Consider the following 23,247-nt stretch of genomic DNA (forward strand, 5'->3'; position numbering starts at 1 on the left):
ACCCAAGTCCAGTGCCAGAGGCGTCACAGTACACGTCAAATGGCCTAGAAGAGTCGGGTTGAGCTAAGATTGGAGCAGAAGTCAACAATTGTTTCAAGGTGTGGAAGGCTTCTTCACATTTGTCGCTCCACACAAATTTAACTTCCTTCTTCAGCAGCTCAGTCATCGGCTTAGCTATCTTGGAGAAATCCGGGATGAAACGCCGATAATAGCCTACTAGTCCAAGAAAACTTCGGATCTGATGAACTGAAGTGGGTGGCTTCCAGTCCGTGACCTCCTGTACCTTGCTAGGGTCAATTGCTATGCCATTCCGAGAGATCATGTGTCCCAAGAATTTGACACTCTCTAACCAGAACTCACACTTGGAGAACTTGGCATAGAGTTTATGATCCCTCAAATGCTGAAGAACCACAAGAAGATGCTCGGCATATTCTTCTTCATTCTTCGAGTACACCAGAATATCATCAATGAACACCATGACAAACTTGTCCAACTCAGGCATGAACACCGAATTCATGAGATACATGAAGTAAGCGGGTGCATTGGTGAGTCCAAAAGACATAACCAGGTACTAGTAGAATCCATATCTTGTGGAAAAGGCAGTCTTGGGAATGTCACATGGTCGGATCTTGATTTGGTGATAGCCGGAGCGAAGATCAATCTTGGAAAATGCTCTAGCTCTAGCTAACTGGTCAAATAGAACATCAATGCAGGGAAGAGGATATTTATTCTTGATAGTCACCGCATTGAGGGGTCGGTAGTCCACACACATGTGTAGACTCTCATCTTTCTTCTTCACAAATAGGGCTTGGCAACCCCAGGGTGAAGTGCTGGGTTGGATAAAACCTTTCTCCAGCAGGTCATGCAATTGGGTTTTCAACTCAGCCAGCTCGGCGGGTGGCATCCGATAAGGTCTTTTTGATATTGGGGCGGTGCCTGGCTGTAATTCAATGGCAAACTTAATATCCCTATCTGGCGGCATGCCGAGCAAATCTTTCGAAAATACAGCGGGGTACTCATGGACAACAGGAAGGTCTTCTATCCGGGCTTCTGTTACAGGATACGCACAAGGATTTGCGTACTCAGGGTGGGACAAGTGCAGGGTACAGTTGCCATGTAGAGGTGAGTTTATGTGGACAGCTCGGGCAGATACGTCCAGAATCACCTGGTGTCGGGTCATCCAATCCATACCCAAGATGATATCTATCCCTTCTAGATCAAGGATGATGAGATTTTCTCTACAAAGGATCCGGCCTAACTTGATAGGCACAAGGTTAACTATCTTGTCTGAAGCTATTTTCCCTCCCGGGGTGGAGATCATATATGACCCTTTTGTGTGACCAACACTCAGCTTACATCTCTCACCAGTCTTAATCCCAATGAAACTATGGAATGCTCCCGAATCAAACAAAATAAGAGCAGTTTGATTATGGACAAGGAAGGAACTGTCATCACTAGCGCACCTTCTGGGAGCTCAGTCAGACTGGTGTAGTTGAGCCGTCCCTGGCGAATCTGCACCTTGGGCTTCTTTCCCTTTTTGGTCACGGTATTACTCTGACCAGGCTGCTGATTCTTGTTTCTGGGGCAGTCTTTGGCAAAATGCCCCTCGTTGCCGCAAGTGAAGCAGCGATTACCATTCGCAGGGCATGGCGGCGGCGATAAGGTCGGCCGGGGCGCCTGCGGGTGGAAACCGGGGAAACGAGGTGCTGCCGATGGTGGAGGGCGAGCAATCCATCGTCCTGACTGTTGTGGCCTACGGGGCGCCGGAGGGGGAACCATTCTGAATCTCCGAGCGGGCGGGCTCGACATTGCCATTGGGGCCTTCCGCTTCTGGTCGGCCTTGAGGGCCTGCATACAGTCTTCTTGAGAAATGGCCAGATTCACCAGCTCATTATAGGTATCCACCTTGATAGGGTTCAACCTCTCCTTGAGCTCCAGGCTTAATCCCCTGCGGAACCTATCCCTCTTCTTCTCGTTGATATCCGTGTGATAGCCATCGTAGCGGCACAGGTCGTTGAAGGCCTGCACGTAGTGCAGAACATCGCGGCTTCCCTGGGTAAGAGCCAGGAACTCATTGAGCTTACGCTCCAGGAGACCCTCTGGGATATGGTGACCCCTGAAGGCGGTCTTGAACTCGTTCCAGCTGACAACATGGTCGGCTGGCAGCATGGCGTGATAGTGGTCCCACCAAAGCTGGGCGGAACCACGCAACTGCTGAGCTGCGAACCAGGCCTTGTTCTGGTCGGGGCACGGGGCGTTGAGGAGTTCGAATTTGGATTTGATCGTACGAACCCATGCGTCGGCGTCGAGCGGATCCTTTGTCTTGTGAAAGGTTGGGGGCTGCATGCCCAGAAAGTCTTCATAGCGAGCAACTTGAGGTTGCTGCTGAGCCCTCCCTCCATGGGGATGCTGCTGTTGCCCTTGGGCAATGTGCCTCAGCAGCTCAGTTTGAGCAGCCAAGATCGCCTCTAGTGAAGGCGGAGGCGGGGGAAGATCCTGCCTCTGCTCACTGCCACGGGGAATAGAGCCGGAGCGGGTGTGGTGCGCCATCTGCAAGAGTCAGCGTTCCATTAGTTACATAACCCCATAAGTACTCCAATCATGCGGGAACTTATGTGCTGAATCCTTAATTGCGACTCTTGCCGATAGTGTAACACAACAACATATCTTGGATTAAAGAGGTGCACATCTCTCTTTGCCATCTTAGTTAGCAACTCACTCGCTTTTGCACCCAGCCACTGTCGTTCTACTCTTGCTAACCGAACGGAAAGGTATTTTGATCCACGCTTGGTAGGGCCCACAAGATTTGTGTCCTCATCGGCTGGTCCGCACACATCCTCGGGCGGGTCAAAACTTTATCCCGTGGGTCCCGCTATGTCTGACCCTTAGTGCCCAGGTCGGGTGAGGTGGAGCCTTGCAACAAGGGGTCGGGCGAGGCGGAGACCTGCCACGAGGGGTCGGGCGCAGCTGACCTCGTGACCCTGGGTCGGCCAAGTTTTGGACAGACCCAAAAGATCGGAAACCTTGCGTGTGGTCACAGCACAACTTCTCACACAACTTTGGCATTCAAGACGTGTCCCGAATGGTCAGAAGTGGGGTCAAGAGCGAGGGTGAAAACAGGAATAGATTTCACCAAGATCATTTCATTCCCGATTTCTTAACACAGGAGAAGTACTCAACTGAAGGCTAACCTATTACATCACTATCCAAAATTATAGGTTGTCAAGGAGTACAACAAAAGACCAACTTACTACAGCCTTCAACCTAAAAGTCATCCAGGTTGCCTACGGGGGAAACACTATGCGTTGGAGAAGGGGCGTCGCTATCTTCAATGTCCATACTCGAGACTCCCTCTACTTTCTTGGGGTCTTCCTCCTCCTGAACCATCGGCTCATCCAGCTGCACCTCCAAAGCATGGATAGCATCAAGCTCAGCATGGTGCTCAGCTAAGTGCGCATTAGCAACCACGAGCTCAATCTCGACCCCTAGCTTTTCCTCTGTGAGCAACACCATATCATGCTCCATGTCCGTCACTTCTTCCTCTAGCTCGGTAATCCTAGTCTGCATGTTAGAGACATGTATGCCCCTCTGGATAAGCTGATATGACTGTTCCACCAAATCTCTCTTGGCGGTGTTGAAATGCTCCTGGGTGTCTACAGCTATCCGAGCCAAGACAGCCATAGCCTATCCTTGAAGTTCAACTAGTCAGTACAAAGCTGACATGGACCTTGTCGCAGTAGAAATGGTGACCAGCGAGTGTGAGGCTACCAACACCTCCATGTTATTTACTCGGTCAAGCCAAGCCGGGTCCATCCGATCCCTGGCGGGGAACAAGCCAATTGGGTCCAAAAGGACCTCAAACGGGTGTAGCCGGCAAAACTGAGTGAGAGCTTGCAAGGCAGCTGACTCCCAAGCGTCCTCAAGAGTGTGACCATAGGTCGAAACCTCGAGCTGGGGCCACTCGGGCTGCACTGGGGGTGGAGGTATAACCACTTGCACGTTGCACCGCTGCACTCCGTGCTCTTGGTACTCACGTCCCGCGTAAAGAGGTGGCGACTGGTACCCAAACCACCTCAAGGTGTCCCACAGAATAGCAGGAAAGCCCTCAAAGTGTAGGCATGTGGAGTGGGAAGTGCCATCAGTGCCACGAAACACATGCCCGGAAGCAGCCATCTAGAACCAAAAATCGAAAGAAGCATGAGATAGAAACCCCTAAGGAGAAACCAATCGGACAGGGTGAAACACTCAGATGTGTGACCAGCGCACGAGCTGAGAAGGTAGCTAGAAATCCTTAAAGCGAAGAAGAGCTTAACACTAGGGCAAGGTTGTTTTAAGGATGTGAGTTTACAGATTTTAGTTCATGACGCACGACCTACATCGTCCTCTCAACCAAAATAACTGCCAAAAGCCTTGGTCTTACGTAGTTAGTGCCGGTGGCAAGGCAACAATTATGTCACTCCCTATAGTATCTAGTCGGTTTCTAATATCGTTTCTCTCATGCGAACGCGGTTAGTGTACCTACAGAAAAACACCACCACATGAACCTTTCGTGCCAGCACACACGAAAGCGTCCCCAAGCATTACCGTTCACTATAGAAACGGTACCCATGTGTTTAACGCTGCATGGACAGCGCAACAACCGTGAAAATAGGTCCCCCTTGAATAGGACCATATAACCCTTCGCATACTCATGATGCAGAATCTGCGCACGTATAATAGATGTGGGCGAACAACCGTGATGATAGACTCGTTGGAATCGAACCATACCACCCTTCGCATGAGTTAATATACGGAACCTGCGCACGTATGATAAACGTGGGCGAACAACCGTGATGATAGGGTCCCTTGAATAGAATTCCCTATCAACCCTCACACACCCATGATGCGGAACTCGGCACAAGTATGATACACGTGGCGAGGTGCTGGAGGTTAGCAAAATAACCAATAGATAATAGCCACCTAAAATAACCCCAAAATTCCCCTAGGGCCTCTCGTATTAAGGTCATCCTTAATGATCGTATGATATTTTTCAACACTTTTCTTGTAGATTTTATTTAGAAAAGTGTTGAGGATCTATTGTCTTCTCTATCCTGCTAAACCTACTCTGGTACCAGTTATGGCGGAACCGCTCAGATTAACTTGGCCAAAGCACACTTAAGTCACCTAACAGGCAATCATATGCTTTAATCAAGTTAACTCAGCAATCTGTCGGATTTAACCCGATAAACCACTATACAGGACCGAGTTAGCATAGCTCACATGAAGGTGAGTGGTTCTAGAGAATACAACAGATCATCCACTTAAACAAGTTCAACAATTTATTACAGCACTGGTTCAAAAATCAGAGTTTCACAAGTTCATGAGCAGCGAAAAGATAAAACAGCGAAAGTTAACGTCGGGGTCGGATGTCCCTGATGTGGCCGATCAGGACATCACTGGTCCCTTTCCTCATCGTCCGAGGAGGGATCCTACTTGACCGTCCACCTAGGTGGAAGCTGGGAAGGCCAAGTGCCAAAAGCAGCAAACTCAGAAGGTTCAACCTCACCTGAAAGATGTGCCACAAGCAAGGCTGAGCTGCTAAGCTCAACAAGACTTAACCGACCTGTGGGAAAACTACACCACCAACTTCTAGACATGCAGGGCTCTTTGGCTGGGGGGTTTGTTTTGCCAAAAACAACTACAGTAGGTCCTTACTTTCCATATTTTAGCTCCAATTCTAAGTTCATTAACCGGTCTACGTTGGAACTTATGCTAATCAAACATAGTTTCCAAACAATGTATAAAACAAGCATCAAGGTTCATATCATCATCATGTTCCATCTTTACTCAATGTAGCATAGCGATCAAGCAGTCTCAAACTGTCAGAGGCAGACGAATTGATTCGAATTTCTTAACCATGCATGGCGAACCTAATCTCACGACATCCATGCACCACAGACGGTCGCTTCCTATGTCGGCCATCCCCATCAATCCCCTAACCCGTGTCGGGCCCACTTCTCTTGGTACAAGGTTCCACAAACCTGGCCTCTGCCGTTCTATGACCATACTTGTCACCACATGCGGCCGCAAGGGAAACTCTATTCCAGAGACAGTGGATCGAACCGCCCACGTCCAGGTTCAATCATAAACTAGGCTTCCCCATCCCATACTAGGTATGAGATTAGTATTTTCAAAAAAAATTTGATCACGAACACCAACACTTTCCGGCCTTAAACAGATTCATGTAGACAGACGGGACGATCCACCGACCATCAAAATAGTTCACAGAGCCCTGCCTGGTCCACTGTCCTTATAGTGGTGCCAAAAGAGAACAAGCAACTCCTATAACTCGCGAGTGATAGGGAATCACTCGACTTTTACCGAAACCTGTTAAGCACTGCAACTACTTGGGCTTATCATACGAGTGTTCAGATCAAGGGAACTGAGTCATGCATCTAAGGCTTCAAACAACTCCTATAACGTAAATGCACATACATACAAATGAAGGCATGTGCAAGTTTAGAAAGATTCGGTGATGCTCCGGGGCTTGCCTTCGATCGGGGCGGAGGCAAACTGATCTTCTGGTTGCTCTACTTCAGCTCCTACGGTCGGTAGCTCGGCGACAGCTCCATCTTCTGGCACCGGGTGCAGCTCGTACGTGCCGTCGGCGAGGTTTAGCTCTACACGGAAATGCAAATGCAGGGGTTAAAACACTTAGACGGTTATTTCAACAACTCTTGCAAGAGGTAGCCCCAAAAACTGTAGTAAAACTACAGGAAAGGTGTGGAATCCCAAGCTTCTGTTGATAGAGAACAAGATAGAGGAGTCGGATTGGGAAAAACTTATGATCTGACCTTCAGACTTAAGGAATAACTGTACCGAGGTCCTCAGACTTAACACAGAGGAGTCCCAAAAATTTTACACAGATACCCTTGGTCAAAAGAAAAAGATACAGCCGAGCCCTCGGGCCAGGCGGACAAGGGTCATGCGAAGCAGATAGGGGTCGGGCGAAATGGAGAGGGGTTGGGTGAGATGGAAAGAGGTCGGCAGCTCACCTTTGGTCCTACTGACGAAGTCTTGGGGTCGGGAAGAAACAAGCTCAGGCGGGACGATGAAAGGCGCTAAGGCTTTGGCAGTGGCGAGATCCGGCGATGTTCTGGCGGCGGCGGTGCTTCTCGTGGACAACAAGTTAGCTTCTAGCTCGACGCGGAGGAAACAAGCAGCTGGTGGGTGTGGGAAGGCGGGTGTTGAGTGGAGAGGGGGAGTTCCTCAAAGAGCTTATGTGACAGCGCTTGAGCACGAAACAAAGGAAGATGCGGCAAGGCAACGATGGCGAAGAGAACTTCGATAGAGGCTCTGGTACTCCCCTTTTATAGCTGCGTGGAAGAGAAAGAGTTCGGGCAGCGTGAGGATAAGGTCGAAGAGGATGGAGTGCTCTGCTGTGGCGGCGATTGGTCGATGCCTCCATTGGCCGGCAAAGCGGAGCTCCGGGGATAGGGTCTTACGGTATCGGGCACTGAAGACAGTGCTATGCAGGTGCAGTTTTGCCAGAGGGAAGGATATGCGAGGTCGAGCGTGGGGTCTGGCCGCGTCAAGCGCCGGATTGGGGGGGCGGCTCGGCTAGCGTGCGGCAGGAAGGAAGGAAGGGGCACTGCAGGCGAGGGCGCTGCAGGCGAGGTGACCGGGCGAGCGGCGACGCTAGCAAGCGCAGGACCAGCGGCTTAGTCGTGGCACGCTACTGGCGAGGCGGGGGAAAGGAGTTGTCACTGCCAGCGCAGTGGTTGGCGGAGGTGGTATCGTCGCGGGGCACGTGTGTGGGCAGCGCGACTGAGGGGCGTTGAAAAAGCCGGAAGGTGTTGGGGCGCGCGGCCGGGGATCCTGGTGAGGAGATGTGCGCAGGAGGCGAGGCGGACTAGCGCGGCAGCGGCCAATCCTTGGCCGCAGCGGCGATAGGGTGCCTCGCGCAGCCGGCGAGGCTGCGGGCGAGACGAGACGAGGCAGAAAAAGGGCTGCATGCGCGTGATTGGAAAGGAGGCGAACTAATCCATCGTGTCACGGTCGGCGACTGGGCGAGGCAGCGCTTGTCGGGGAGGTCATGCCACGCGGCGGCGGCGCTCTGAAATAGGGCGCACGCTTGCTCTAGTGCGCTTGACCCGTGAGATCCGTGGGATCCCTCTTCTAGGTCCATTTTCCAGTCTCTAGCTCTCCCAATTTCCAAACTGCACCACTTCTACTGCCTTAACAAAGGTTGTAGAACTCAGACCAAGGCCCAACTCTTGTGATTGGACCGAGTCTAAAAATGCAGTGGATTTGGGGATCCAAAGATCCAAAGTTTGGAGGAACGCCGATTTTGGGACTTAGAGAAAACTGCGGCTTGTTGGGTTTCCGGGGTCGGGGAGGATTGGAACTGCAGATTTGGGAACCTTCAGAGACGAAAAAGATTAAGGTCCAACTAACCAAGTTGTAGCAGGAACTTCGTTCTCCAACTTTCATAAAGGAATTTCTTGGTGTCCTGCTCAACGTTCCAAGGATAAACACTTCCTAAGGCGCTAGGTTGGGCTGAAAACCGAACTTTAGCCGATATAGCTCAAGAAGACAGTCAAATAGATTAGGGGCTTGTCTTAAGATTAAGCTTGGCTGATTAAACCTAAGTCGTTACAATCACACAACCTTAATCAGCCTTTTGATCCACGGGGCGACAAAGTAAAGGACGCTTTTGCTTGCGGATTTGGTTTTGGAGATTTGAGTTTGATTTTTGGCTAATCCTAACCGGTGCTTTGAGCTATGGCATCAAGCTCTTGTTCTATGGGTTCTTTGTCCCTAGGTGGTGTGGTCGCATCCAAGGACGACCACAAGTGGAGCAAGAAGCAGGATGAGCTGGATGATGAAGTGATAGCATTGATGCGTCTTTTGATGCATGAAATGGACTGCTTGGATAACAAGGTAGACTTCTTTAGTGGCTAGTTTACATTTAGGTGCAGACAATTAAGGTCAGTGTCAGTGAGAGTTTTATGGAGAGTTTCATAAGCATTAAATTCCATACCACATCATCAGTTTTGGTGACTTGGCAAGGTCTTTATGAGGAAAGAGAAGGAGAAGTTTCATCATATGTGAGAGGAGTTTCATCCCCGTGACACTCAATAGGCACAATTACTTAGTTCCTAGTTTTGATAATAATGCAATAAAATTGTGCACTGAGATTGGCCTTTTGATAACAATGTAATGAAACTGTGCATTGAGATTGGCCTAACCCGATGTAATTGGTACATTACCAACAGAATAATCTGATGTCACGCTCCTTGCCAATACTATCCTTTATGATCTGATCTACCCTTCGCACAGTATGCACCAGCAACTCTCCGTGCCACCCATACTATCCTTTATGATTGCATCGGAGGTACCATTATGTGCTTATTTAAGAGTGAAGACTCTGGTACAATTACATATATGTTTTCAGGCTGAGGCCCTTTTCCAATAAAAATATCTGATTGCATTGAACAGTTGGTCGTCTAAGTCTATAAATTATAACTACGGTACGTTGGACGGATGCTTAGATCTTTTTTTTTCAGGTTAACATGATAATTTCCTCCGAGTCTATGATTAGAAAATAGATGGATGTCGAATTAAGCGTAGCTCAGTTCCTTATGATAGAACCTCTACATCCTTGACTCAGTACGAATGATCACTCCTATATTTACTTCCACAATTGAATTACCAAACTACCCTCGAGTGAGCGATTCCCTTGTACTATATGCATATAAATATATGGGCAGCCGAGCCCCCAATCGATGGACTCTCTTATCCGTGTACTTGCTTACAAAACCTAGCTAGCTCGTAGCTTGTGCGCCTTTGCAACTATCGAGGTTGCCAGCCATGGCGGCCGTCGCCCGCGAGCAGGCTCCTCCATTGACGCACGCCGAGAACGAAGAGTTCCTTCGCATGCTTAGGGACGCCAGGCAATGGTACGGTGGTCATACGCAAGCTCGATATCGTGCAGTCGTGGCCATGCATCATTTTGAACAGAGCTCTTCGCTTTGATGAACAGAGCTCTCTGTCTCTCTCTAACGGCCATGGGGCATGCAGGCTGGGACGCGAACCTCCGGAGAAGGTGGAGGTCGTGTTCGAGGACGTGAGCGTTCAAGCGGAGGAGCACGTCGGCCGGCGGGCGCTGCCAACACTGCCGAACGCTGTCTTCAACGGTGCCAAGGTATCTGAGACACTATGCGCACTTGTCAAAATGACGCAGAGCCTCCATTTTTAAAAAAAAAACAGAGAGAGAATGAGACAGCGTCTCATGAAACGGATTTCATTACACTTTTTTGGTGTTCTTGATTTCATACGTAAGAATTTGCTTTTTTTTATGCTAGAATGAAACAAAAATCAACGATGTGTTGCCTGTTATTGACGAAGTATGCAATGGCCCGTATATAAATTCTCATTTCTTTGGATGGAATGAGAGATGGGATGCGACAGGATGAGCCCACCCATGGGCCATGGCCCATGCCCAATAAAATGTGATCCTTCCATATTAAAAAAAAAACAGGGACCATCCCGTTCGTCTCACTTTGTTGCTAAATCAAACACATAGTAAAACTAATTAAAATGGAGTCAGTATACTGGTTTTCATTGTTAAAATTGTCTACTTCGATCCATCCATAGATCAGTCCAATCATGCCCATCTACTAATGAGAAATCAAGATAGTAGTATAGCTAGTACTTCATTCAGTCAATCCAGCCATAAGGTATTTTATCGGTTTTTCAAAACAACACATTGTATTTTAAAATTTTATGGTTAAACAAATTACACTTTTAAATAATATTGGTGTATAAAATTTACAGTAAATATGTATAAATAAAGCTTATGATTCACTCGTGCTATATATTTTTGAAGGAAACGTAGTGCCTTATACTACTACTTAGTACTTAGTGGTATATATAGTATAGAGATAATCTAACCCGCCATTTTTAAGGCTAATTTAGTAATAATAACATAGTTATTATTTAACTTGTTTACGAGGGCAAACCCTTCATCGAAAATATTACAGTGATGCTATTTATATCCATTCTCCGTAATATCCTTATACTCTCTATACTATTCACGTATACTACCCATACCATAGACTACCCATACTATAGATGAAGGTTTCAGTTGTATACAATTAATTTTAACCCTTTGATATTTTTATACTAGTTTTTTTGAACACTAGTATATTTCAGTATAAGCAACTCCAAAAAGGACTCCATCATTAATAGACTTTGGTCGCAAATTTGGCTTGTACTATATTGCATAGCTCTTAAAAAACCATGATCATAATAAATTCTTTTTGGATAAGAACTGAAACGACACCTATATTGTGCCATACAATGTACGAGTTGGTAGTTTGAATACACGCGCACCATATATAAGGAAATGGAGTAATTTAACTCTAATATGTAAAGATGCTTTCAAGGTCTCTGATTGCTTGCTTCATATAAGTGTCATATTGGTGTTGTGGACCTATATATTCCAACCAAAGACCATCATCATTAATGTTGATGAACAGGACCACATGTGGACAGCCCATGTGTCTAATTTTATTTTCATATAGCACTACTGGAGAACGGATCTTTTATCCAACGAGTTAGTACCCGCCGCGAATAGGCCCAGTACTAGCGCAACCATTAGTACCGGGCCTATCAACTTGTAGTTATGGACTTATTAGTACCAATTGGGAGCTCCAACTAGTACTAAAGGGAGTTTTTCCGATTGGTACTAAAGATCAATCGTCTAGTAGTCAATTAACATCATTTGATATATATTCAGTGCCTAACACATTGATCTTTTCTTTCTTCCCCAGCAATTAGGAATTGTTCATGATCAGTTCATTTCATAATAAGGTTGTAGCGTGTAAGCTCAATTATACTAGGAGCCACAACCTCACCCGCATCTCCAGCAGTGCCCCAATTTCCAATCCAACTACCGTATTGGGCGAGTTGGTAAAAAAATAGTGCTCTGGCAGACTCCCTTTACTTTTCCCTTTTCCCAATAATTATCAGGACAACCCAATAATTCACCCCAACTCTCCCTAAATAAAGAGGAATTATGACTCTCCCAATACAGCAGTTGGATTGGGATGAGATTATTGGGAGACTGCAAAAGTAACTCTCCCAATAACCATAAAATGGATATTGAGATATCCCCGTTAACTATTTATTGAAAAATATTTATTGGGGACTGTTGAAGATGCTATGGGACAAGGATTGGTCTAGGAATTTTTAGAATTTAATTCAAATTTGTACTAAATCCTAGGGATTTGAATCCCAAAACTATGTTTCCAAATAGGCAGTAGCTAGCGCCTGGACGATAGATCCGGATGCTTACAACAAACTCTCCTCTGGTATACATCATACAATCTGCTGAATTTGCAGATTATTCCTCTGACATACATCAAAAACAGTTCCATTTGCACGTGTCATCCATCAAAAAGTTTCCCAATAAAAACATCCAGATTCAGACCTGCTGAATTTTAACCGAGAAAGTCATCCAATTAACAAAAGCTTTAGTAGAAATTAGCAAAAAGAACTAGGATAAAATATATCAAGGTAAGACATTGCAACAATCGAGAACACGACATCAGCAACAAATTTGATTGGAAAACAAAAAATTCTGCAGAAAAAACATATACCGCAGCATCCAAAATTACATGAGGAACATAAAAGGAGAGTGCTACTGCTGGCTGCTGCAACATCAAGGAATGAAAAATTGGGGTGGGGTGCTGGAAGAGGCGCTATGCTCCCTCATAATGAGTGGAAAACCTCCAACAATTTTTGTGTTTATATTTTAGGAAAAAGTACAACTTACTCCCCTTAAGAATAGTGAAAGTTTGGATAACCCTCGAAACTATTTTGTTCAGTTTACCTATAATGCAATTTATCTTTTTTTTTTGTTCATACACAATTTGAATTTTAATTTACATTATGCAAGGTAGCAGTGGACATCAGAATCTATGTCAAAAAATATATTATGAATTTTTGCATTAATTCCATATATTTTTTATCTCAAGCATAGATTTATTGTTAAATATCCTATCCTATCAAAATAATTATAAAAATGATAATGTATTTTTCTAACATGTCTTATGTTGTGTACTATCATCTTGCAAAATTTTAACTTAAGACTCGACTTGTGCATGGAGAAATAAAAAAGATAAATTGTATTAGAGGGTAAATTGAGCAAATGACATAGTTTAGGGGTAAAATGAATCATAAAATACTTTAGGGTGTTATCCAAATTTTTATATTTAAGGGGAGTAATTTGATTATTTTCCTACATTTTATTACCCTGATGGGAACATGAGGCAGAATAGGTGGGATGAAGGGAGCAGAATCACTTTTTCATTGAGGTAAACTAGTGGAAAACTGTAGCAAGCTAAAGCAAAATTGAAAATATTATGAATACAAGGGCTTTTACTCAGAACGAAGTGTTATCTATACATGACAGTTCAATAGAAATGCATTAGCTTCTTTAACTACTTTAGAAGTTCAAAGAACTAATTACCTGGGCATTTACAAACATATGTATGTGCAAAATTAAATTGCTATTTACTTGTGCAGGCTATAGTAGATTCTTTGAACACATGTGCAGCACAAAAGAAGACATTGAAGATAATAAATGAAGTGAGTGGGACACTAAGACCATCCAGGTACATTTCCATGATCCACAATCAATTAACATTTCAAATATAATATCTTTTAGTTTATAAACATTAAAATGGCGTGGCAATAAATAGTAGGATCTTTTACAGGCAAGCATATTTGTGTTTTATTTTATCGAAATTGATAGTAGTAAGAATATAGTATTGTTTAGAACATTTCGCCATCCTTGAATTCAGTCAGTTTCCATGTTGATAATAAACCTGGCAGCAGCAGTGAGTTCTTTCTCCTGTTGTATGCACAGAATGACACTAGTTCTTGGAGCACCTGGATCAGGAAAGACGACCTTCTTAAGAGCACTGGCAGGAAAATTAGGTTCTTCTTTAAAGGTAAATCGAATTTTGCAGCAACTCGAGTCCTGAAAAATCAGTGTCAATAGAAGAACAAGTAATAGGTGCTACATGTATATATAGCATTGATAATAAAAACAATGTGTGCATTATAAATAGTTGGATGTTATTTCTTTCTGATAGTTGCAGGGAAAGGTCTTTTACAATGGGAAAACAAGACCTTCTACACCGCACTACCTTTGTTCTTATGTCAGCCAACATGATCTCCACCACGCTGAGATGACAGTGAGAGAGATCATTAATTTCTCTTCGAACCTGCTTGGAGTAAACAATGAATTCGGTATGATATTATGCTTTCTTGTATTCCTTTTGGTAAAATAAAGTGAATACTTTCTATTTTCTAAGGTAGATGGATCATTTGTCAAATGACATGACTGCCTTGTGAAGCTTAAAGGGTAACAGGAAAGCAGAGGCCCAAACCACGGTATTCATCCTCAAACAATTGATGAATCCATGCAGACTAATTTTTATGCTGCATTTGTGATATACAGAGAAACTGGGAGATGCAATAAAAAGAAATATGGATGCTAGTAATGAAGTGTATCAGGAGCTATTCTCCAAGGTGCTTCTTAGTTGTACTGTTCAGTAAACTTCAGATTGTTTACATTTGATGATTTCTAAGATGCTTTTCTTACAGGCAACTAAGCTCGGAGAGGGAAGTAACCTTAAAACTAACTATATTATTAAGGTACCATATTGAAAAATAATTGAATGTAATTTTTTTCATTACTTGCATAAATATCTCCCCGATCCTTAAAGGTTGACTGGATACAGATTCTTGGCTTGTCTGATTGCGCTGACACTATAGTAGGGGATGCGCTCCGTAGGGGAATTTCTGGGGGACAAAAAAAGCGAACAACAATTGGTAAGTAACTAAGTGTGATACATTCTTTTCAAAAATAAAGTACTAATATTTAACCAACCCATTTGTCACTTTTATTATCAAACCCAAAATATCATATTTAAATGAGTGAGTTAGGCCTGGGTAATGTTTCTGGTCGTACAAAATTGCACTGATTGATGAATTTATTTATTCCCATTACTTTCTGCTACAATTATTCAAAATGTGCAGGGGAGATGCTAGTTGGTCGTGCAAAATGTTTCTTCATGGATGACATATCGACAGGCTTGGACAGCTCTACAACATTTGAGATCATGACATTTCTGCAACAAATGACCCATCTTATGGATCTTACAATGGTTATTTCGTTAAAGCAACCAGATCCAGAGACGTTTGAATTATTTGATGACATTATTCTTCTATGTGAGGGTCGTATTATTTATCATGGGCCTCGGCATAATGTTGTTGGTTTCTTTGACACCATTGGCTTCACATGTCCAAGTAGAAAAAACGTAGCTGACTTCCTCCAAGAGGTGAGGCATTATAAACTAAAATTAAACATCTCATAAATCAATACTCTTAATTCTCACCTTTCCAAAATATTTCTAATTTATGTAAGAAACTCATGAATTTTCTGAGTAGAATTGTGAAATGTTAGGGAGTACATTATGGGAAGTCATTTTTGGAAGATTAATCCCTATATTCATTAAGATTTTAGGTAAATCTTCCATTATACTTAGTCGAGCAGTATGTCAATATAACTGTAGGTTTTTGCAAATAGATCCTTTTAGTAAAGTTCAGTTAAAAAAGATTCCTCCATCCACTAAGAAATAGAAGTGACTTGAAATGGTAGAAAACTTATATTTCTATAAGAGTTGAGAAGACTTACATGACTTCAATTATAAAGCGAAGGGAGATTTTATAACGTGACGCCAGTTTGTCAATGTATAAGGAGAAGTTACCATGCTTGCTTATTGAGGTATCTTAACATCGTCGTGATCCTCTTGGATTTATTTTGAACTCCTGGTGCATACCCTCTTACGGGTACACTGACCTCCTAATTACAATAATCAAATTAATGATCAACGTGTAGCCCAAGGTTCTAACATTGTTTTCATTCACTACTTGTTATTAGATTTTGTGTGGGAAAAAAAAAACTTATTACAGATCCAATGTCATGTGCATTCTAGTCAATTCCACCTGCAATTCTTTTTTTAAAAAAATAGCGTACACATGAAAATCATCTAATATACATATGCAAGTATTACCTGACTATTTGTTTGTAAGGACATATGAGTCCTTTTGGCATCCAGCCCAAGTAATAAATAAAAGAAATAAAATGATATCTCTTGGTGCTTATAACTCTTCTTATGATGTCTATCCTTTCAAAGAACTGCAGCTTTCTCAAAAAAGCACAACTATCTCCACAATACCCAGTGGCTAAATAGTTTTAGTTCTCTAGTGTCAAGTATCAAATTAGTTGTAGTTCTATATGTCAAAATCGTTGTCATTCATGAAATTTTCTCAAAACATCAACCAAATAGTAGCACATTAAGTATTCTAAAGTGTTATATGTAGGATCATCTATTGCCCACTAATACAGTAACGTGGCCCGTCAAAGTAACTGAATGCAAGAAACTTCTCAAATCATCACATTGAAAAATTGATTCTTAATTTGCATTGGATAGGTAACCTCAAAAATGGATCAGCAGCAGTATTGGGCAGGTGCTGAAAGAGAGTATCAATATCACACCATTGAAAGGTTTGAAAAGTACTTCAGAGCCTACAATCCCCCTCGACTTCTGGAAGACAAACAGTGCCAAAAAGATGACAAACAAGACAGCAAGGCATCTGAAGCAGCTGACAGCAAAAACATTTCAAAATGGAACATTTTTAAAGCTTGTTTCTTGAGGGAAGTACTCCTAGTAAAAAGAAATTCTCCGGTTCATGTTTTCAAGGCCGTCCAGATCATTTTATTTGCGTTTGTACTTGCAACACTTTTCTTTAGAACAGAGATGAGCCATAATACAGTAATTGATGGGAATAAGTTTATGGGATCCCTCTTTATCGGCGTTGCTGTGGTAAACTTCAATGGCATGACAGAACTTGCAATGACCGTAAAGAGGCTCCCAACATTCTATAAGCAAAGGGAGCTGCTAGGATTGCCAGGCTGGGCTATCCTAACCTCAATTTTTCTCGTCAACTTACCCATGTCACTGACGGAGACAGGCCTTTGGACCTGCTCAACCTATTATGCCATTGGCTATGCCCCTTCACCTATTAGGTACCTTTGGCCTTTTTAAATACCATTATACTGCAATAATGCTCAGAAATAGAAAAATGCTAATCAAGGAATGCCCTAATGCTTGATGTAGGTTTTTCCAGCAGTTACTGGTACTATTCGCGATGCATCAAATGGCATTGAGTCTTTATCGCTTGATAGCATCCATAGGAAGGACACAGGTAATGACAAACATGCTAGGGGTTCAAGCTCTTATAGCAATGCTCATACTTGGAGGCTTTGTCATATCAAAAGGTAAGATTACAGCCATCAAATTGCTCAGCAACCTAACGGTGCAAGGAGATTATGATTACATTGAGGGTATGGATGCAATAATACCTGCTTTCCGTTTCAAACTTAAATGTCAGATGATCTCCAACCATGGATGCGCTGGGGTTATTGGGCCTCGCCATTCACCTATTCTCTTAATGCTGTCGCTCTGAATGAATTTATTGATAGGAGATGGGCTACGGTAACTGCCCTCCTCGATATTGTAGTGCTATTATACATTATTATGTTCTGCACATTATCAGCTAGAACCAACGGCATGACAGGTGTTTCATTTCGAAGATGTTAATACCACTGGAGAGGCTGTCTTGAAGTTCCGAGGATTAATAAATGAGTGGCACTGGTATTGGGTCTGTGTTGGTGTTTTATTTGGCTTCTCCCTGATCTTCAACCTCATCAGCATATTTGCTTTGGAATTCCTAAACTGTATGTGCATCTAACAAAGTAGGCCCTATTAATTTTTGACAAAGTAAGCAAGACAATTTTCCTAATTCTCAATCATTTGTAGCTCCACAAGAACATCATCTAAAAGTCAAACCACAAAAGAATCAGGATATCGAGTACAATGATCAACTTGTTGGAGGTTCGAAAGACCCAACTGATCAAGGCAATCTTCCATTCCAGCCTTTAACCTTCGTGTTCAGTCAAATCAACTACTTTGTCGACATGCCAAGAGTAAAGTCTCTGCATTATTACTTCTTTCAAAAATACAAGTTTCAGTTTTTTCTATATCACTTGGTCTAACAAATGCAAAAATAATGCTAGGAAATGAGAAAGCATGGAGCAACTGAAGAGAGACTTCAGCTATTACGTGATGTTAGTGGTGCATTCAGGCCAGGCGTGCTAACAGCACTGATGGGGATCACTGGTGCAGGGAAAACAACATTGCTTGATGTATTGGCAGGACGGAAAACTGGAGGATACATTGAAGGAACAGTTAACATAGAGGGCTACCCAAAGAGGCAAGATACATTCTCAAGGATCTCAGGTTACTGCGAGCAGACGGACATACACTCTCCTTACCTCACAGTCTATGAGTCACTGCAATTTTCTGCATACCTTCGCTTGCCTTCAGAAGTTAATTCACACAAAAGAGATGTATGCAAAATAGTTAAACTTGTTTTTGAATAAGTAATAGGACCCAGCCCATGGGACGGCTCACAATATTTCCTGCCGTGTTTCAGATGTTTGTAGAAGAGGTTATGAGGCTAATAGAGCTAACTGACTTGAGGAGTGCTATGGTGGGCATTCCTGGCGTAACTGGACTATCAGCTGAGCAACGAAAAAGACTTACTATAGCGGTGGAGCTAGTTGCTAGCCCTTCCATAATTTTCATGGATGAGCCAACAACTGGTTTGGATGCCCGTGCTGCCGCAATTGTCATGCGCACAGTACGAAAGACGGTTAACACAGGGCGCACTGTAGTTTGCACAATTCATCAGCCAAGCATTGAGATTTTTGAATCTTTCGATGAGGTATGTCGTGAGTATAAAGAATATATGGTCCTGCAAGAACAGAATTTGATTTTTTTCTAAAAAAAAGAATCGATTTCTACCCACAAGTTTCTATTATTCATATAATCATTTCACCAAGTTTCTCAGCAAAAATCCGAATCCATGTTCATCACAAAAATACGCTTATACATTATTCCCCTTGACTCTAACAATTGAGTTTTTTTTATTAATTGTAGCTGCTTCTTATGAATAGAGGGGGTCAGCTAATTTATAGTGGGTCACTAGGCCCACTGTCTAGCACTATGATAAACTACTTTGAGGTGAGACATTTTTGAGGTCACACATTCAATCTTATAACATGGGGACAAAAACTAATTACTGTCTTGTTAGGCCATTCCAGGAGTGCCCAGAATCAAGGAAGGTCAGAACCCAGCTGCATGGGCACTAGACATCAGTTCACATGCCATGGAATATGCAATTGGAGTGGACTATTCTGAAATTTACCGAAACTCATCACTGCATAGGTAATCCAAATGTAGCCACGATGTTATCAAGCAAACAGTGGATATTTAATCACGTCACTTGATTAAATTGGTAATGGCAGGGAGAACATGGCTCTAGTTGCAGAATTAAGCAAGCCAAGAGCAGGCAAGAAATATTTGCATTTTCCTCCCAGATATTGGCCAAACTTTAAAGCACAGTGCATAGCATGTTTATGGAAGCAACATTGCTCTTTCTGGAAAAACCCTGAATTAAACGTCGCCCGCTTGTTTTGCACATTTGGTGTCTCAATCACATTTGGCATGGTCTTCTGGCATGTCGGTTCAACAATGTAAGTAAGAAAGAGTCCTCAGCAGTCAGCAGTGTTTATTTCATAAATGGGAACTTCACCATGTAAAAAACTAAACTGTTCCTTTTTGGCACAAAAGCAAGGACGAACAGGATGTGCTAAACATACTGGGAACTGCATACACATCAGCTCTGTTCCTAGGCTACATGAACTGTGCCACTTTGCAGCCCACTGTAGCAATGGAGAGAGTCGTGTTCTACCGCGAAAAAGCTTCTGGAATGTACTCCTCCTTACCGTATGTCATTGCTCAGGTAAAAACAAAAAATGTACTTAATCAAACTTGGAAAGGAAAAATAACATGGATCCATATTTGAATTCTTTGTGCAGATAGCAGTTGAAATCCCTTATATTTTTATCCAAGTATTCATTTTCTCAGCAACTGTGTACCCGATGGCTGGATTCGAGCTGACTGTCACAAAGTTCCTTTGGTTTGTTATATATATGATACTGAGCTTCATAGACTTTACACTATTCGGGATGATGGTGGTTGCCCTTACACCCAACGAAGAGATAGCTGCTGTCCTGTCCTTCTTCATTTTCATGATATGGAATAGCTTCTCTGGCTTCATCCTCCCAAGAAAGGTAACTCATTTTTGTTTCACTTCTCCAATCCCTTAATTAGTATGGATCGTTGGTCTCCATACATTTGGGGATTTGGGCAGAATAATGAATGTTGTTATGAATGCAATAGAAATTGTAAATACAGTATGATCCACTACTATCTACTTCTAGATGATACCAACTTGGTGGAGGTGGATGTACTGGGCGGACCCAGCAGCATGGACTGTCTATGGGCTCATGTTGTCTCAACTTGGCGACCGCATGGAGTTCATCAGTGTTCCAGGGCAACCAGACCAGTCAGTGAGTGAGTTCGTGAAGGACTACCTAGGCCTGCAAGACGACCACTTTGCCTTGATTACAACTCTACATATCGCACTAAGTACACTTTTCGGTGTTGTGTTTTGTCTTGCCATCAAGTACCTTAAGTTCCAGAGAAGGTAGATTATTAACAGAGATGAAGAAGATGGAGCAGAGGATGTGGAGCTTCAGTGCAATTGTATCTATAATGTATAAGTGCCCCAAAGTGAAAAGGCACAATAAGAAGGGATAGAAGGGAACAAAAGGGGTTTGTCGCAAGTATTGAATACATTAGTGTACCACAGGCAATTCAACAAACTCTATGATTCAATTAGCCATAGTTAAAAAATAATAATGGATAGTACGGTAACCAAAGATTACAAGCATAGTCATGATGGCACTATGCCTGGGATTGAAAAGAAGACTTCTTTCCTGCAGTTCAAATGAAATGTATAGAGATTTAAGGCTAACTCACTAAATTAGCAGCGTTTGTTGCAAGTGTACTAGCTATGCGACGGTTATTGATTGCAGTTTCCAAAACAAATTGGTTGGATCTAAAATTCTCAGACAATTACTCCCTCCGTCTCAACAAAACAAGTCATTTTAGGATTCAAATTCTATCAAAAAACAAGTCGTTTTACCCCATTTGGTATGTGCAACATGCGGCTGTCAATTAGCACCAAATATGACTGATAAATAGGGGTAAACTAGCTCATTTTACCTTCTTGTTAATCTATCCTAAAATTTCTAGAATGATTTATTTTTTGGGATGGAGGGAGTAGGTGTTAGCACTAACAGGAACATGTCAGTTTACAAACAAGTGTTGCTGAATATCTTAGGGATAAAGAATTAATTCTAGATAAGCATGGAATTTAGAAATCCCTTTGTAGCTTCAGGAATTCAACAAGATTGCCACATGACTGGTGGTTCATGATCACAGGAAAGCCAAGAAACCGGGCGTGCATTAGGCTCTCCACTGCCGTTGCCGCTCTCGAAAGCCTGATTAGGTAGCTTTTTTAGGAGAAGCCATCATGTCAACTTTATTGATAATCAAAGAATACTCACATCATCCACAATCTTGCTAATAATAAATCTAGGGGTTCATCGACCCATTACATATATTTGATGAAAAAAAACAAAATCTAGCTGTTTCGTGGGCTACTCCATTTGCTTCCCTCGGACAATTTGTGTATTGAACTCTTCCTATCTTATATGCTATCTCGGCATAGTCCATGAAAACTGTCGTTGCTTCATTGCATACTTGGTCTTATCCCATACATATATCAACAATTTCCATGGCATCTGTTTCTGGTTAAATAGTGTTACACCCAATATTATTTGCTAGGGTCAAACCATTGCGCATTGCTATAGCCTCTGCCATTGCTGGACTCAAAACATGTTGCAAGAATGCACATGAAGCAGCAACAAATCTTCCTTTAGCATCTCGGATGACAAACAGCGTTGCACCATGATTCATATATATCAGCATGAAACTTTGCATCAACATTAAGTTTTACCTTGTTTAGAGCTGGTGCTGTCCAATGTGGGTTAGAGGTAGTTGGACAGCTTTGCCTTCAAAGCATTAATGGTTCACATATTACTTTGATCCCTAAAGTGGATGGGCTAAGAAAAGTGTCAGATTTCAGACGTATATCCCTTTTAAACACGTCTAAGAAGATAATCACAAAGCTATTGGCCAATAGGCTTCAAAAGGTGATTATGCAAATAATCCACCAGAACGAATATGGTTTCATCCAATCAAGGACAATTCAAGATTGCCTACCCTAGGCTTTTGAATATCTACACCTCTGTCATCAGTTAAAAAAAGAGATTATTATCCTCAAGCTTGACTTTGAAAAAGCCATTGACAAAATTGAACACCAGACCATGCTCTAGATCATGGAACAGAAGGCTTCATTGATACATGGTTACAGTGGATCAACAACATCTTTGGTTTAGGGACTTCATTTGTTTTGCTCAATGGCGTACGTGGGAATACCTTTCACTGTAGGAGAGGAGTAAGACAAGGGGATCCACTTTCACCCCCTAGCAGCTGATTTCCTCGAATCTCTCCTGAATAAAGCCAAAGATCTTGATTTGTTGAAATTACCAGTGCCTTTGCAGCATAGCTCTGACTTCCAACACCCCTAGTGTCATGGAAGGTTGTCCTAGACAACTTTTTTTCTTAAAAGCCTCCTCCATACTTTTGCTACATCCACTGGTTTGAAGGTGAATTACTCCAAATCTATGATGGTGCCAATAAATATTGAAGCCCCCAGGATGGAGGTCTTGCCTCAAACTTTTGGATGTACCATAGGAACTTTGCCTTTCACATATTTGGCTCTACCATTGGGTCTCACAAAGCCAAAGAGGCTCTACCATTGGGTCTCACAAAGTCAAAGATAGAGGATTTCCTGCCACTAGTCACCAAATGTGAAAGAAGGCTTGTAAGTACATCAATTTATTTGTCACAAGCAGGAAGACTACAAATGACAAATGTTGTCTTTTCCTCCTTGCCTACCTTCTTCCTCTGTACCTTCAGAATCCATAAGACAGTACTAAAGCAGATTGACAAATACAAAAAGTACTGTTTATGGAGAGGGGCTGATATCAATGCTAAAACCCCACCCAAAGCAGCATGGGAGATAGTCTGC

At 42.8% G+C, this 23,247-nt stretch overlaps 1 protein-coding gene across 3 annotated transcripts; it reads left to right on the forward strand.

Annotated features, from left to right (window-relative positions):
- Positions 1-9,770: 9,770 nt before the first annotated feature.
- LOC117846559 (ABC transporter G family member 45) lies at positions 9,771-21,063 on the forward strand. Of its 3 annotated transcripts, none has more exons than XM_034727770.2 (22): positions 9,771-9,941; positions 10,063-10,186; positions 13,573-13,661; positions 13,916-14,000; positions 14,145-14,301; positions 14,513-14,583; positions 14,659-14,709; positions 14,796-14,886; positions 15,094-15,395; positions 16,551-17,146; positions 17,238-17,398; positions 17,512-17,615; positions 17,698-17,857; positions 17,940-18,106; positions 18,197-18,529; positions 18,616-18,906; positions 19,122-19,205; positions 19,276-19,409; positions 19,490-19,717; positions 19,815-19,986; positions 20,063-20,317; positions 20,468-21,063. In XM_034727770.2, the coding sequence occupies exons 1-22, from the start codon at positions 9,853-9,855 to the stop codon at positions 20,735-20,737; spliced, it is 4,014 nt and encodes a 1,337-aa protein (XP_034583661.1). In that variant the 5' UTR covers positions 9,771-9,852; the 3' UTR covers positions 20,738-21,063. The 3 variants fall into 3 exon arrangements, 2 of the variants coding, with proteins under 2 accessions (XP_034583661.1, XP_034583663.1); XM_034727772.1 differs by having other exon boundaries at positions 9,803-9,941; positions 10,025-10,186; XR_004638350.2 differs by lacking the exons at positions 19,815-19,986; positions 20,063-20,317; positions 20,468-21,063 and having other exon boundaries at positions 19,286-19,409; positions 19,490-19,628.
- Positions 21,064-23,247: the final 2,184 nt, after the last annotated feature.

This window comes from Setaria viridis, chromosome 2, assembly GCF_005286985.2.
Source record: "Setaria viridis chromosome 2, Setaria_viridis_v4.0, whole genome shotgun sequence".
Classification (NCBI taxonomy): Eukaryota; Viridiplantae; Streptophyta; class Magnoliopsida; order Poales; family Poaceae; genus Setaria; species Setaria viridis.